Source organism: Amaranthus tricolor, chromosome 10 (genome assembly GCF_026212465.1).
Source record: "Amaranthus tricolor cultivar Red isolate AtriRed21 chromosome 10, ASM2621246v1, whole genome shotgun sequence".
NCBI classification, from domain to species: domain Eukaryota; kingdom Viridiplantae; phylum Streptophyta; class Magnoliopsida; order Caryophyllales; family Amaranthaceae; genus Amaranthus; species Amaranthus tricolor.
The window spans coordinates 364942-381132 of NC_080056.1; the positions used below are offsets into that span (position 1 = coordinate 364942).

Here is a 16191-nt window from a genome sequence, read left to right on the forward strand (position 1 = left end):
AAATAAAAGTAAACTATGCTAAATTGATCTCAACCATCTTACAAATGTGTTTGCTATAATAAGGAAAATAGTTGTTTTTATGCTACTAAAAATAATTATTAGTAAAAGGGTTAAACATAAAAATGTTACCAAATAAAGCAACTTTAATTGTTGATATACATTATTTTCTTTGTTTCTTTTTGTTTGTCCAAATTACTTTTTACACGTTTTTTAAACTAAATTTTAAGCACTAATATTTCTAAATACGTATTATAAAACATTATAAAAATTGTATTATAAAAACTTTGAATTAAGATAAATCTAACATGATTCACATAAATATATTTTATTTTTAATAAATAACTCAAAAACATTATTTAAAATAGAAAAGTCTAAAGTGGATAGACAAAAGTGAACGAAGAGAGTATATTTCATCATCATCATCATCATCATCATCATCATCCTACCCAATATATCTCGTTCTTAGAAAATTAAGGCTAGGGTCTGGGGAGGGAATGACGGCGACAACTCACACCCATAAAGGAGAGCGCGGCCACAGGAGTCCCCCGGCTCGAGGAAGATAACGGGATGTGATTACATGCAAAAGATAACATAGAGGCATATAAAAGGTAAAACCACTACAAAAGGAAAACAAAGAACTAATAGAAAAGAATCGATACAAGCAAGAGGTTAAGGACACTAAAAGGTAGACTGAGAGGACATCAGTAATCTAAGACATGGATATGGTGTCTCCAACTGCTCCTATCCCTAGTCAGGTCCGCATAGAGGCTTAACTCATGCAAATCAACTTTTATTTGCTCATCCCAAGTTTTACTGGGTCTTCATCGACTCCTCTTACCCTCTACTATGATGCTTTCTACCCTCCTCACAGGGGCATCGAAAGTTTTTCTCTGCACATGACTGAACTACCTCAATCTATTATCGCACATTTTTCTAGATATAGGGGCTACCCCTAGTTTGTCCCTAAACTCTTGGTTCCTAATTCGATCCATCAATGTGTGCCCACACATCCACTTCAGCATACGCATTTCCGTAATTTTCATCTTATGTTAGAAAATCTTCTTTACTGCCAACATTCGGTCCCATATAGCAGAGCAGGTCTGATTGCCGCCCGGTAGAATTTTTCTTTTAACTTGCTTGGGAATTTCTTATCACATAGCACTGCGGTGGCTGCTTGCCACTTGAGCCAACCCGCCTGTATACGATGATTTACATCTCCGTCAATCTCCTCATCCCTTTGAATGATCGATCCTAAATATTTGTACTTGGTTATACTCTTAACAACTGTTTCATCTATGGACACTTCTGATTCACCTATCGGTGATGTCCCGCTAAAGTCACAGCGCAAATACTCGGTCTTTGTACGACTAATGCGTAATCCTTTGCCTTCTAAAGCTTCCCTCCACTCATCCAATTTGTTCCTGACCTCCTCTCTAATTTCTGCTACTAGTACAATGCTGTCCGCAAAAATCATGCACCACGGTATCGTCTCCCAAATAGATTTAGAGATCTCTTCCATTCTGACAGTAAAAATGAAAGGGCTTAGAGTAGATCCCTGATGTAGTCCCGCTTTAACCGGAAAAGGCTCTGTTATCTCCACCGGTGTTTGATAGTCGAAATTCTGTCATACATATCCCATATCGCTTCAAGGTACACAGAAGAAATACCTCTAGCCTTGAGGGTATCCCAGATGACACGTCGTGGTATGCTATCATACGCTTTCTCCAAGTCAATGAACATCATATGCAGATCTTTCTTTCGCTCCCTATATTTCTCCATCAGTCTCCTCAAAACATGAATTACCTCAATGGTTGACCTTCCTGACAGAAAATCGAATTGGTTCTCTATGATCACCGTTTCCTGTTTGATTCTCCCCTCAATCACTCTTTCCTACAATTTCATTGTGTGGCTTAGAAATTTGATATCTCTATAGTTGCCGCATATTTGCGCATCGCCTTTGTTATTACACAGAGGTACTAGTGTGCTATTCCTCCATTTTTCTGGCATCTTATGTATCATCAAAATAATATTAAAGAGATTAGTGAGCCAACGAATAGAGTATATTTATTGCACAACAAATATACAACAAACACATTCTATATCTTTGTTTGACCGGAAGGAACACACCCTTAAACTAAAAAAACAAATCAATTGGTGCTATTGTCCGTCTCAAGAGCAAAGTACTCAGAAAGAGCGATTAAGTGCACACATGCACCTTTGCATAGTTCTCGTTTCGTTTATGCTTTGTAGCCGATTGCCTAGGGTCCACAGAAATAAGGGGCCTCAAATATATAATGGTGCTATCCAAGCTCGAGTTTGCGTAATATTTTTAAGTGATTTGTTTGTAAATTTTTTTTTATATTTGAATCAATATAATGTTATAATACATTTTATATTAAATTATTTTTCTTTAAGTGAAAAAAATTTTATCTTTTAATATAAAGAAGGGACTCATTATAAAAAATATCGCAAAAATAAAATAGGACCTTAAAAATCTTTACTCAGTCTCTGCTTTGTAGTCTAAGTAGTATAAACTTAACTGCTTTGAACTTGTCCCGCTACATATATAGACTCTTGGTTGTGTCGATACAAATCTTTAGATGATGTACTTTTATAAATAATGATGTTTAAGGACATTGGGATTTATTTACAACGTAATTAATTATCCATAAAATTTTATATTTTTCCTTTTAATAAGTAGCTTTGTGTTTGCCTTTGTTGTGGCTGGTGAAAAGGATGCGAAAAGCAACCTTGGAATTTCAGGAATTTGCATTCTTAATTAATAATTATCAAATAAAATAAACTATTGTTTATTTTTTCATTATTGTTACGATTGATATATTTAATATATTTTGCTTATAAAATTTATGATCAGTGTATAAGAAGAGTTAAATACAACAGATTTCTATTTTCGAATAGAATTCAAAAGTTCACCCAAACTCATACTAAAATCAAAACAGAATTAATATTTGAGAAAATAAGCAAAATCGATATATAAAAAAACTAATGCTAATAAATTGCATGATGGCCCAGGTGGGAAGGTACTATCACTTCTAATTCCTTATCATTATAAATTGCATAACTATATAATTAGTCTATTTTTATAATTAATTAATATCATTTTGTAAGTAATCATTTTACATACTAAATATATAAAAATAGCCTAATATAAATAATTTCATTATGAGACCATTTTATTAAAAAATGTGTGATTTTCGGTAAATCAGATTTGGGTCGTCTCAGTTATGTGATTCACATTAATATCATCACATATATTTCCTTGCAAATATTTTTTTTTTATAAAAAAAAAAAAAGAAAAAGGTAATGTTGCTTCAGTTAGTGTGTCTCTTAGAGAGTGGTGAAAGTGAGCCAATGACCAATCAAGTGTGAAGAAGACGCACCTCTCTTTTCATGGTCCCACACCACCTGTGTACATACACTTGTTCAATTTTTGACTAATGGGCCATCCATATTTTAACAATCTATCTATTCATTTAGAGGTAATGATTCGAGTTATTTGATAAAAAAAACTTGTTCAACTCATTTAAACGGTGTATATATATATATATATATAGAAAGTTAGAAACCAATCAAATCGTTTCATTATATATGTAAAAGTGAGTGTTTAATTACAGATATTCAACTATAGTAAATTTTTTTTCAATGATTTTGATATATTTATTACCAACATTTTATTAAGTTTAATTGAAAATAAATGATAAAAGACGATGAAATTAGTGAATGAAAAAAATATATACAGATATAAAAATTAAAATTTATAATGCTGACTCAGATGAAAAGAAATAATATAAGATAATGTCTAAATATATAAATGCAATTTATAAATTGGGACAAATAAAAAAATATAATTAACAAACTTGTTGGTCCATAAGGAATACTAATTAGATATACTCCCAAACATCGTAATTTTAAAAGATGATATAAGTCATTAGTAGGGGCTAATACCCCTCCTATTCGGCCTAACTCCAGTTAATTTTTTTGCATTATTTATCATTATCTCTTAATTTATATGTTATGTTTGACCTATATAGTCAAATGAGATCTTATTTAATTTATCTAAATGTTTTTAATTTCAATTTGTTATGATTTGTAATCATACATAATTAAATATATTAAAAATTAAATTTATATGTTGGTAAATGAAATATACAAGTTGATATAGAGGAAAAATAATATTACACAAATTTTCTTGTGAGATGCTTTTGAGTACGGATTAAATATTCCAACAAATACAATCATTAACATATAAACTCAGATTCATCTAATTAAAAATAATCTCTTACAAGTAAAACGGTAATATTATAGTCAATTGCACACATAATGAGACTACTCTTTCTTAAAGTGAGGAGTAAACTGTAAAGCACTCTATATAAATATTTTGAGAATAAACAATGAAAAATTGAGGAATAGACAACGTGAGTGTGTGATGTGTCTCGATTTGGGAGGAGGAAGAGAAAAGGGAAAAAAAATAAATTTGAATTGATTTATTTGTTTTGAAATAAACCTACCAAGAAAAGTTGGTGACGAGACAATTAAAAATCTTATTTTGTGGATGGTGTCATAGGAATACATTCATGTTGTGGACCCTAAAATGTAAAATGACATGATTTAGAAATATTGCCTTTAATATTATTGTTAGTATTTTACTTTGAATGAAACTCTTTTTGGGTGGTGGATTTTGCAACTATTTTCCCTTGAAAATTAAGCACATCATAGTCTACCCAACATCATAAATAGATACTAATTCCTATTTTTTATTTGGAGAAAATAATTTTAAAAACAAAAAAAATTTGCGTTAGGTTTTTGCAGTACTATATACTGACTGATTGACTTGGTCATGGTCAGTGTGCTTATATTGTGTCATAAGTCATTGTTTTAGGGTGACCAACATGTGTATGGTATGCCAAGGCATGGCTCACCAAGCATGTGGCCCACTCCGAGAATGATTCAAATTTCATGTCTAATTATTTTATTATCATCATCATCCTATCCAATGTATCCTGCTCATAGAAAAACTATGGACATGGTATGAGAAGGGAAGGACGACGACAACTCATACTCATAAAGGAGAGCGCGACCAAAGGAGTCCCCCGACTCGAGAAAGATAATAAGACGTAGCTGTCCGGAAAAGATAAATTAAAGCATATAATTAAAATAAATAAGAGAACCAACTACAAAAGAAAACAAAACAGAATACAAAACTAATAATAAAATAAACGAGAGAAGCAAGATGGTTAGAACATCTAAAGGTAACCTAAAATAGTAAAAACACCAAAAAATAACCTAAAATGGTAGGAACACCTAAAGGTAACATAACAATTCTATCAACTCAAAATAAATTCGCTAAGATTTGAGCTTTTTAAAGGGAAGATAAATGAGAGCACCAACACTAGAGTCTACACCAATAATGGTTGGCTCAATTGTTAATGATAAATCGCCATTCAAATACACTTAACTAATAAAAATTCCAAAAATAATTTATCGAAATCAAAGCTACCTAAATTCTTATTTTATCCTGTTAATTTTATTTGTTCAAATTTTCATTTTAAGCTATTGTTCAATCATCTTTAACTTATATTATATTATTTATTTACAAGTTAAAACATAGTTAAATAAAAACATATTTTATTTGTTTCAATTGTATAGTTTATGACTATAATTTTTTATAATTATAATTATGTATTAAGAATTAAATTGATAAATCGATAAACATAGGATAAGAAATAAGATAAAAATAAATAGAAAACAATAGAGGTGTTTATTCAGGTCATTAGGTTAATTTCGGTTTAAGTGTTTTGCGTCTATTTGAAATTAAATTTTGTATCCATATTGTTTCTTAGATAATTATAAATTATTTTTAAAGTATGATCAAATCAAATTGGAATACAACATCAAGTAAAATTCAAAATCTGTTTTAAGTACCTCTTAAAAAGATTCTATAATAAAAAAAAATAAAAAAAATACATGAATTGTTATGCCAAAAAACACAAAACAAAACAAACACCGTGCTAGTTTTAATTCTCCTCACCAACCTCTAAAAATCCCAAAGATGGAAAATTAGATCCAAAAATTCCCAAACAAATCTCAGCCGTTGAAATCAACACTTTCAAACCTATTTATACTCCTCCCCTCACTCCCTCACCTCCTCGCTTCGCCCCTTTTCTTCTCCTTCCATTACTCTGTAGTCTGTAGCTTGTAGTTTGTACTCCTCTTCCTTATCGAGTAGTTGTTTCTCCATCTGTATAACAAAATAGAGTGTGAAAGAGAGCAAAAAAGACCCAAAACAATGGCAGCTTCATTGTCAGTGGAGAAAACAACCTCAGGAAGGGAGTACAAAGTTAAAGATTTGTCACAGGCTGACTTTGGTAGGCTTGAAATCGAGCTTGCTGAAGTTGAAATGCCTGGATTAATGGCTTGTCGTACTGAATTTGGCCCTTCTCAACCCTTTAAAGGTGCTAAGATTACTGGATCTCTTCATATGACTATTCAAACGGCTGTTCTTATTGAGACTCTTACTGCTCTTGGTGCCGAAGTTCGTTGGTGTTCTTGTAATATCTTCTCTACTCAGGTATAATCGGGTTTATGAATACAGATCTGATCATTTTTGTTTTTCTGAGTCTGAGTTTTTGTTACATTTGGGAATTTTCTTGCAATGATTACACATATATCAAGATCGGATCATGTTTTGTTTTCTGAACTTAGGTTTTAAGATTTGGGATTTCCACTTGCTACCTATGATTTTAATTCTGTAAATCTGAACCGTGTTTTTTTGCAGATCTAATGTGTATTTGAGATTTGAGATTAAATTATAATTGGTGATGTATAAATTTGTAGATTTTGACTGTCATTTTGTGTTTGTGAATTCGATTTATGAACTGTTTACGTATACTGTAATGATTAAATCAAATGGTGTTATGGTCAGACATATTCTGAATTTTTTAGCTAAAATGTTTTTACCGTATTGGATTTCAGTGATTGACGGTGAACATTTCTGCCATTAGATTTGATTTTAGGTCATTTTTTTAGTGTAATTCTGCTAGATCTAAATATTCGCGGCTTTACACCATATCACGATGATGTTGATTTGATGCTAGATCTATTTATATATTAGAAAATAGAATAAGACGCCCTAATTTTTGGATCTGTACTTCTGTATATATTGTGATTTACGCTATCAATATTATATGATAGCTTTCAGTTACGTATGATTTCTTGATGTAACGTTCTTTCAATGGTCAATAATTCATGAACTCAAATGTGTTTTTATCACTATGCAGGACCATGCTGCTGCTGCTATTGCTCGGGACAGTGCGGCAGTCTTTGCCTGGAAGGGTGAGACCCTTCAAGAGTATTGGTGGTGCACAGAGAGGGCTCTTGACTGGGGTCCTGGTGGTGGTCCTGACCTTATCGTTGATGATGGTGGTGATGCCACCTTGTTGATCCACGAGGGAGTCAAGGCTGAGGAGGAGTATGAGAAGACCGGTAAGGTTCCCGACCCTAACTCCACCGATAACGTTGAGTTCCAGCTTGTCTTGGGTTTGATCCGCGACAGCTTGAAGGTCGACCCAAAGAGGTACCACAAGATGAAGGAAAGACTGGTTGGTGTCTCCGAGGAGACCACCACCGGTGTTAAGAGGCTTTACCAGATGCAGGCTAATGGCACCTTGCTTTTCCCTGCCATCAATGTTAATGACTCCGTCACCAAGAGCAAGGTATACCTCATCTCCCATATATGCTTTATACGATTTAGACTCTTTGAATCGGAATTAACCATTTTGTTTCGATGATGAACTACGTTAACACACAATTAAATTAAATTAGCTAGTTTGGTTGATGTCAATTGGATATATTGCAAACTTTTTGTTTTGAAAAGTTGTGTATGAATTTGTCAACTAGTTGTACTAGATTAATGGGAGCTTATAATGCTATAAGCCAAGTTGTTTGCCTTGTGAAATGTGATGTTGTAATTAAGCCAAGTTGTCTGAATTTTAAGTCTTATTTTTCAAAATAATTAAAAAAACTTTCCAAAGTAAGCGTCATATAGACTTAAAATATATTCTCTAACTAACTAAAAGGTATAATATCAGATTTAGGAAATAATCAATTCTAATAATTTTATTCCTATTTTGTTTTCCAACACTTGCAGTTCGACAACTTGTACGGATGCCGCCACTCTCTTCCCGATGGTTTGATGAGAGCCACAGATGTTATGATTGCTGGAAAGGTCGGTGTTGTTTGTGGGTATGGAGATGTTGGAAAGGGTTGTGCTCTTGCCTTGAAGGCTGCTGGTGCTCGTGTGATTGTGACTGAGATTGACCCAATCTGTGCTCTTCAAGCTCTTATGGAAGGTTTCCAAGTCTTGACCTTGGAAGACGTTGTCTCCGAGGCTGACATTTTCGTCACCACCACCGGTAACAAGGACATCATCATGGTTGACCACATGAAGAAGATGAAGAACAACGCCATTGTTTGCAACATTGGTCACTTTGACAATGAAATCGACATGGCAGGTCTTGAGAACTACCCGGGAGTCAAGAGGATCACCATCAAGCCTCAAACTGACCGATTTGTCTTCCCTGAGACCAACACTGGAATCATTGTCTTGGCCGAGGGTCGTCTCATGAACTTGGGTTGTGCAACTGGTCACCCTAGCTTTGTCATGTCTTGCTCATTCACCAACCAAGTCATTGCTCAGCTTGAGTTGTGGAATGAGAAAGCATCCGGCAAATATAAAAAGGAGGTCTATGTGTTGCCTAAGCACCTCGATGAGAAGGTTGCTGCCCTTCACCTTGGCAAGCTTGGTGCTAAGCTCACCAAGCTCTCTAAAGATCAAGCTGACTACATCAGTGTACCAGTTGAGGGTCCATACAAGCCAGCTCACTATAGGTATTAGAGCAGGAACGTGAAGATTGTGACTTATCGGACATTCTGAGAGGAAAGGGACCCTGTTCCTAATATCATAATTTTCCCCTAGGGTGTTCATGTTTTTTTCTTCGTTGGGTGGGTCAGAAAGATTGGAAGGACAAGCAAAGTATCAATGTGTTTTGAATTATGTCTGAATCAGGCTTGAATAAGGCAATGTTTAAATCTTTAGGCTTTATGTTTGTAATCGCTCGCCCGACTTGCTTGCTGTTATTTAGCATTGTAGTTGGTCTTGCTATAGTTTTTCTGTTAATGAAGAGAATGAGTTGTCATTTCTGTTGCGAAAATATCTATCTGTATACTGTTTAGTGTTATACTGGCCCTGTATTTTCCTAGGGTAAGTATTTTTGGAGTTGCTCAACAGGCGGAGTCCTAATGGTAATATGGTATATTCTATGACATTTGTTAATATGATTCTCAGAGCCAAGTAACTGCCAAGACTTAGGTAGAGTAGGTAAATTATACTTCCTGGGTATTCAACAAATCATTCCATTTCTGTGAAGGAAATACAGATGGATTTCAAGCGGGATATTGGGTATTATGATGATGATACAAGTTATGTTTTGGATATAATTAAGTAAAGAAACTTTGGATTCCTTTCATGGTGAAGCAAACCCATAACCTTGAGATCATAAGATGAAGTGCCCACTAAGTAAGTCAAGAGTATTTAGTTATCCCAAATGCTAAATGGACATGCCATTTTCTTTAAAAACAACAATATAAATACATTCTACTTTGTAATCTTTTGGATAACTTTGTAATAAAGCTTAAAAAAGTAAGATGTTCTCTCTTCTAAATTCTGCTTTCAAAACAATATCTGCAGTTTCTAAAGAGTGTATTTTGGCTAACTAAGCAAAAAAGGTCTAGGCTTTCAAGTTTCATGAAAAAATAAATACATTCTGCGCATCGTATTACACGGAACCAGGACATAAAATATTAGCTGCAATTTCTAAAGTAACCAAATAATGTTACCTGTATTCCTACGATAACTGAGTGTTGTGCCACTATTAGCTGCTCAGCCTCTTGTAGGTGGAGGAAGACACAGACTAATCACCGTACAGTTGCTTATTTCCTCATAAAAGGATCGCTTGACGCTGATATCAGTTCTAGAACCAGTTTATGAGTATCACGCAACAAGAATAATTTCACCATTTGTACCTGCGACCAGGAAATCTGTTTTAGATGAAGCATCGGAAAGCAGGAACTGAAAAAACGGATGAAGAGCTTGGTGTGTGGAGCGTGTTTCTAGTTTAATAAAATGGTATATAGAAATTTACATCCATCAAGAATCCCTTTAGCCAACTGCATGATTGAATCTGTTTCTTCTGCCAGCTTCATGATTTTCTCTGCTTCTGCAACGGAATCAGCAGCTACATATGATAATGTTTCTGCTTCAAAAACCTTGTAGGCCGCAGTTTTTGCTGCTTCTTCTAACTTCTCAGCAACATTTAAGTTGGCAGTGCTGAATGACTGTCTAGGCAAGCCGTCTTTATTGCTTGCATTTGTATGCACATAATTGTTCTTTAGACTGAATAGGCCGTCAACCTGCAATCTCAGATCAGAACCAAGAAAATTACGGCTAAAACAAGTTTTAGTTATGAACAAATAGCTATACCTGAGTCCAATATCATAGATGGCATGTGACAAAAAATATACAAATCGTCAACAATGCTAAATCCTATCAACCAAACTATGGCCTCGGCTAAGAAGAATCTCCCTCATTAAAAAACATATGGACACTTAACCACAACTGAAACTTTTACAGTAGTACCCAAGTTACAGTAACATATGTTATCAGTACGAAAAAGAGAATAAGTAATTTTGTGATTGTGAACAGCGCCGTTCCTGACAATTTGGCCCTAGGCGAAAAATAAAACAAGGGCCCTAAGTCATGCGTTTAACTGAGAAATCTAATGTTGCAAGTTCGATCCATGCTAGATGCTACTTATGCAAATACTAATTTAATTATAAGGATTAACTCAATTTGGACCCTTTCATGAATTGGGCCCTAGGTGGTTGCCCCTCAAAATTATCCTCAGAAACAACCCTGATTGTAAATAAGGATCAGGCACAAATGTGAGTCACATCTTTATTTTATCTAAAAGGAGCATAAGAAACAGAATGATAAAAAGGCAAGTGACACACTGCAGATTAATTGATAAAAACATCATTAAAATTTGTATAGCCAAAGGATAGTTCTGTACATCAGAAGCTTTACCTTATCAAGTTTTCCTTGTCGCACAAGTCTTCTCAACCTTCCTCCCAAATGTTTTCTAAAATTTTGTGGTACCTCCATCCTTTCCTTCACAAATTACAGATAGATGTAAACTTTATTACTTTAGGTAAAACAAAAGCAAAGTTAATCAATAAAAACGAAAATGCTAGTAATAGACAACCCCTTCCAACTTACAAGATGTCATGCTAGTAATAGACAACCCCTTCCAACTTACAAGATGTCATATAAATGATAAAATAGAGTTCTAATTAGATGATATAACCAAACAAGGCATTTATAAATGCGTAGAAGCTAGAAGTGAAGTTAGTAAACTAATCTATCTCGCTAAGAAGTCGAAAGTGAATAATTGAACAAGTAATTCGAAGATTCTATCACTCTTAAATCTTACTCTAACACAAAACCCAATAAGAGTGCAGCGCCATAAGGCCTTCTTCACCAAGTGTTTCCCTAGCCGCACATTAACACTTGTAGATGCTGTAACACCTAGTTCTCCGAGCCTTTTAGCTTCATTAATTTCAGATTTACTAGTGAACCATTGCAACTCTTATATTGTTTTCACAACTAAATCCTCTTTATGAAGTATGAAGCGTCAATCAGGAGGTACAATAGAAAATGAATAAGTTACGAATCCTCTTTATGAAGTATGAAGCATCAATCGGGAGGTACAATAGAAAACGAATAAGTTACGCTAAGACAACAGACACCATTAAGCAAAAGTGCAAAACACAAATGGAAGTTTCTGATACAAGTTACACTAAATTTTCACCAAAGTTAAGCGCCTTAGCGGTCAGCCTTAAGACAATATCAACGTTTACATCAGTGGTTACAACACTCAAATATAAGTATAAAAGGTGTGGAGTCCATGTCAGTCCTAACTCATATAGTATACAAACTATAAGTGAGGGATAAGAAAGGGTAAATTGGATCAAACCTCGATATAAGCTACAAGAGAAACAATATCTAATCCGGGTTGTTCTCTGACAGTTGAAAGGGCTTCAAATATAAATTCATCGTACCTATTAGAGTAAAAATTTAGGTCATTTAGAATCATGTCCAACAGTTTAAAAAAATTTTAATGGTGCCAAGGTCTCTTCCAACTAATGTTAAGAGAAGTATACTCCAACACTGCCAAAAAAACGATAAAAAGGCATCAAACGAGTGTCAACAGGGCGCCCAGGGAAAGTAGAAAATGAAGTAAAAGAGATTTGAACCCATGACTTCTTTACAAATACAATTTCCATTTTTACAAAATCACTATGCTATCATATGCAAGGATTGTAAGTTTTTCTTTTTTACTCATCCCTACTTCTACATTAGTCAAGCCTAATGCAGAGAGGCAATGTTCTCTACCTAGGGGGAAATTCAACGTCTTTCTGCAGTGGAAAGCATAAAGCTAGATATACCAAACAAGTTCTTAACCACAAAGAGACTGAGTCTCAGACACACATTTATGCCCCAAAGCATTCCCATCTGTTAGAAGACAATCTCTAGAATGTACCTCTATATGCTCCTGCCTTCAAAAGAAACTAGTTCTCTCATTGTAAATAGATGCTGAAAATTCCTAAAGCTTCTCGTAGCTCCACCATCTACAGAGCTAGACATACTCAAGTTTTGAAGGACATGAGGTTACCTGGGGACATTTTTTGCATCAGGAATTCCATTAGCAGATCCATCCTTGAAGTGATCAGCTGGTAATTGATGTACAGCAGACCCAGGGAGAGTAACATCAGACTTTGAGATGAGAGAAGATGCAGGCCCATCTTGAATGGTTTTTGGCTTTGTGATCTTGATTCTCTCCTTATAAATATTTCTCCATTTGTCCTGTTTAAAAATAACTCTCACAGCTAATTATTTGAAAAATATTACATCGAAAACAAATTATTCTAAGCAACTGTGCAACTGAACAAGTGATAATGGACAAAAGGCCTTAAAGATAATTTACTTATGTTAAATTTAAGGTGGCATATGAACATCTTATTTGATAGCACTATGGAAAGGTGGATCATTCATAGCATCACTAAATGAGTATTGTTTGATAAGGCTTAGTTTGATAAACTTTTGTATTACCCTTGTTGACTCCTTGTTGTTTAGGTCGTGTTGTTTTAGCTCTTACCAAGTTGTTTGTACACTGGAGTTCTCCTTTAGTAATCTTTCTTTCGGTAAAGTAATATTTCTCTTTACCAAATAAAAGAAAAGTAGGGCTGAGGTTTGAAAGGGAAATATGATGCTCGCAGAGAAATGAAAATTGACCAATTATTATTCCATCACTCAACCTATCTCTACCTTTAACTATATGTTCCAAACTCTCCCCCACACTATTTACTGGTTCCACATTCCATTCTATTGCTAATTTGTGATAGTGACTGTAAAGAACTTGAAGGAACGAAAGGCGTCTTAGACAACTCAGTGTCAATTCTAAATTTAAGATCAGCAAGCCACTCAGTATCCAATAATCTTTTCCACAATTATAGTTTAGTGGAATAATTCATAAGCTTTATCCATCACCCTTTACATTCTCCAAGGACCAAAGGCTAGCAGTTAGGTAGAAATTTTGATTTAAAACCCTATTCCTACAATATATAGAATGTCGAATAATACATGCTTCGGTAGCCTTGAAGATGTTGTTGACAAGTAAGCATGTTTTACCTCCGCTAGAATCCTTCACTAAAATCCTCAAAAGCAAATAAAGGCACTCTATTCCCAAAATCTTTAGCTATTTAAAAAAATAAGTCGTAGGAAACGAGCGTACAAGTACAAAAATGGCTCTTTCATCCATTAATTTTTTTCATCAGAACAAATGTCTACGTTAGAGCACTTCAATTCATAGTTCCAGTACAATATATTGACGTTTTATATTATCTTTTATTAAATTCCCTTCTTTTTCACATCTCCAATTTTTAAACCAAATCACTTCCTCGGTAGTCCATTCGAGTTCATTTATACTTACTCCATTCCTCAAAGCTTTTCAATTCTACTTATATCCTACTTTCCATCAAGTTTTTCTTCCAATATTTGTCTAGCTTCCAATGTTTTTTCCACTCTTCTCTCCCTTCTTTTATTGTCTCCACATCTCACAACCCACATCCATGTCAAATAATTCATTTCAAAATGTTAAACCTAATACTTTACACGCTCCATGGAACCAATAGCTTATCTTTATACTCCAAACACACATACTTAAAAGTTCAAAATATACTAATATGACTAATTTTATTGTTAATAATCGATCCAAATTCCAAATAATCCATATTGCTAATTCTATTTCAATTTTCAAAAAAACGTTCCATCTTTACACCTAGAATACTTTATAACTTCCAACCTTCATAGGCTTTTCTTTACACTCCAGATGATGAATTGAAGTAATTCCATTTTAATTTAGCAAAAAAAGGGTCCTTCTTTAAACCTAAAACACTCTTGCAAGTTACAAATCACAATCTTGTATCCTTCATCAAATCAACATAATTCATAAAAATAACAAAAACCTAGAAAATTTACAAACACAAATATTGCAATTAACGTCAAAACAGAATTCAGACAAAAACAAGTTCTCATACAAATAAGTTGAAAATTTGAAGGAAAAAGGAAAAACCTTGAGGTCGACATTGGAGCGAGAAGAGAGAAATTCATAGAATTGGGGATCTTCTTTGATGAGTTTCCATTTGCCATGACCATGTTTGGCGATTCCTGCTCTTAGGGCTTCTTCTTCTTCTGGCTTCCATTTCTGCTTTGGATTTCCCATTTTTTTGGCCTTTCTTGGACAAACTACTTATTATACGGTGAATTTTATAACAATTTTTTCAAAAAATTTTTTGTGAAAAAGATGATCAATGATCCTGAGTTCGGGATTGAACCCGACGTGAATCGAACACGCAACCTTCTGATCTGGAGTCAGACGCGCTACCATTGCGCCACGGATCCTCAGTTGTCGAAACTCCATTTCATAAAGTTTAAATACAATATTATGCAGATATTTAATATTTCCTTTTTTTTTTCTTTATTAATCTATGATCCACAAAAGACCAATAAAATCAAGGCAATTCATCCAACAAAATCTATATAGAATTCAGTACTCACCCAAAAAATTCCTGATTGGACCATCATTTTATAGACACAAATCGAATCCCAAATATCTTCTCCTTCACATCATCAATATTCAATTCATAACTCATATTCATACAAGCCCAAAAAAACACCCATTTTTGACCTATTTTTTTTCTTAAAAAAATATTGTATTAAACGGTATAAGTTTACTAGCCCCATCAAATCCTCATCATCCTTACATACAAACACGTTTCATTAAACTCAGAACTTTCTTAGGCCTTTGCCCATCAATTTAAATCAAACAATCCAATACTCTAAATTTCCAATAACTAACACAGCGATGTCAAGATCACATGGATTCATGACATGCCTTGCTGAGTTAAACCCACATGTTGTAATAAATTTAAACATTAGATTACAATTAGCTGGCGTGAGTCAACTGGATTATATCCGATTGATTTAGTAGTCCCCTAGGTGAGATCCGAGGGGATCACCACATGGGGGATATGACCATACTTTTGTCATTGGGCGCCGGGTGGCCGATATCGCCCCTTGATCGAGGTGTTACCATTTGGGCTTTGCAAACCCCAATATGGTGGCCTCTTCACTGGATTGGTATTCCCGAAGGTAGAATCCGAGAGAGTTAGGTGGAGGGGGTATGAGCTTATACTTTGCCATGGGCGCCGAATGACCGATAACGCCCTGGCCTTGTTACTATGCTATGAAGTAGAGAAAGGATCCACTACTATTGAATATTTTTCGAAGGATTAGAAGTTTTGAAAGCAAATCATGGAGTAAATCGTAAGTGTTAAGTACAAGAGTAAAACCTTTATTGCCGTGCAATATTATTGTTTTATTCACTTATTATGTGGTTCTAACTACCATAAATTCGTTGATTACTGATGTGTACTGTTTTTTCATTGTTGATGACTTGTCTTTGATGGCCCTGCTATGACACGTTGGTCTATGAT

General features: G+C 34.3%; 2 protein-coding genes and 1 non-coding gene across 4 annotated transcripts; 1 reads left to right on the plus strand and 2 right to left on the minus strand.

Annotated features, from left to right (window-relative positions):
• Positions 1 to 6031: 6031 nt before the first annotated feature.
• Positions 6032 to 9230, plus strand: LOC130826001 (adenosylhomocysteinase). Its single transcript, XM_057691469.1, has 3 exons — positions 6032 to 6589; positions 7299 to 7733; positions 8168 to 9230. The coding sequence occupies exons 1-3, from the start codon at positions 6308 to 6310 to the stop codon at positions 8912 to 8914; spliced, it is 1464 nt and encodes a 487-aa protein (XP_057547452.1). The 5' UTR covers positions 6032 to 6307; the 3' UTR covers positions 8915 to 9230.
• On the minus strand, positions 8996 to 15163 carry LOC130826003 (telomere repeat-binding factor 4-like). Of its 2 annotated transcripts, XM_057691470.1 has the most exons (6): positions 14769 to 15105; positions 12810 to 13000; positions 12111 to 12195; positions 11162 to 11245; positions 10221 to 10488; positions 8996 to 10101 (listed from the first exon to the last, which is right to left on the minus strand). In XM_057691470.1, the coding sequence occupies exons 1-6, from the start codon at positions 14916 to 14918 to the stop codon at positions 10070 to 10072; spliced, it is 810 nt and encodes a 269-aa protein (XP_057547453.1). In that variant the 5' UTR covers positions 14919 to 15105; the 3' UTR covers positions 8996 to 10069. The 2 variants fall into 2 exon arrangements, with proteins under 2 accessions (XP_057547453.1, XP_057547454.1); XM_057691471.1 differs by lacking the exon at positions 12111 to 12195 and having other exon boundaries at positions 11162 to 11240; positions 14769 to 15163.
• TRNAW-CCA (transfer RNA tryptophan (anticodon CCA)) lies at positions 15026 to 15097 on the minus strand. The gene has a single exon. It is a non-coding gene; the product is annotated as a tRNA-Trp (tRNA).
• Positions 15164 to 16191: the final 1028 nt, after the last annotated feature.

Coding starts and splice junctions, on each gene's coding strand:
- LOC130826001 (XM_057691469.1), top strand. CDS start 6,308: ATGGCAGCTTCATTGTCAGTGGAGAAAACAACCTCAGGAAGGGAGTAC. Junction 6,590..7,298: donor GTAATATCTTCTCTACTCAG/GTATAATCGGGT, acceptor ATCACTATGCAG/GACCATGCTGCTGCTGCTAT. Junction 7,734..8,167: donor ACTCCGTCACCAAGAGCAAG/GTATACCTCATC, acceptor CAACACTTGCAG/TTCGACAACTTGTACGGATG.
- LOC130826003 (XM_057691470.1), bottom strand. CDS start 14,918: ATGGGAAATCCAAAGCAGAAATGGAAGCCAGAAGAAGAAGAAGCCCTA. Junction 12,196..12,809: donor GATGCAAAAAATGTCCCCAG/GTAACCTCATGT, acceptor TTACTCTAATAG/GTACGATGAATTTATATTTG. Junction 10,102..10,220: donor TAAAGGGATTCTTGATGGAT/GTAAATTTCTAT, acceptor TCCTGGTCGCAG/GTACAAATGGTGAAATTATT.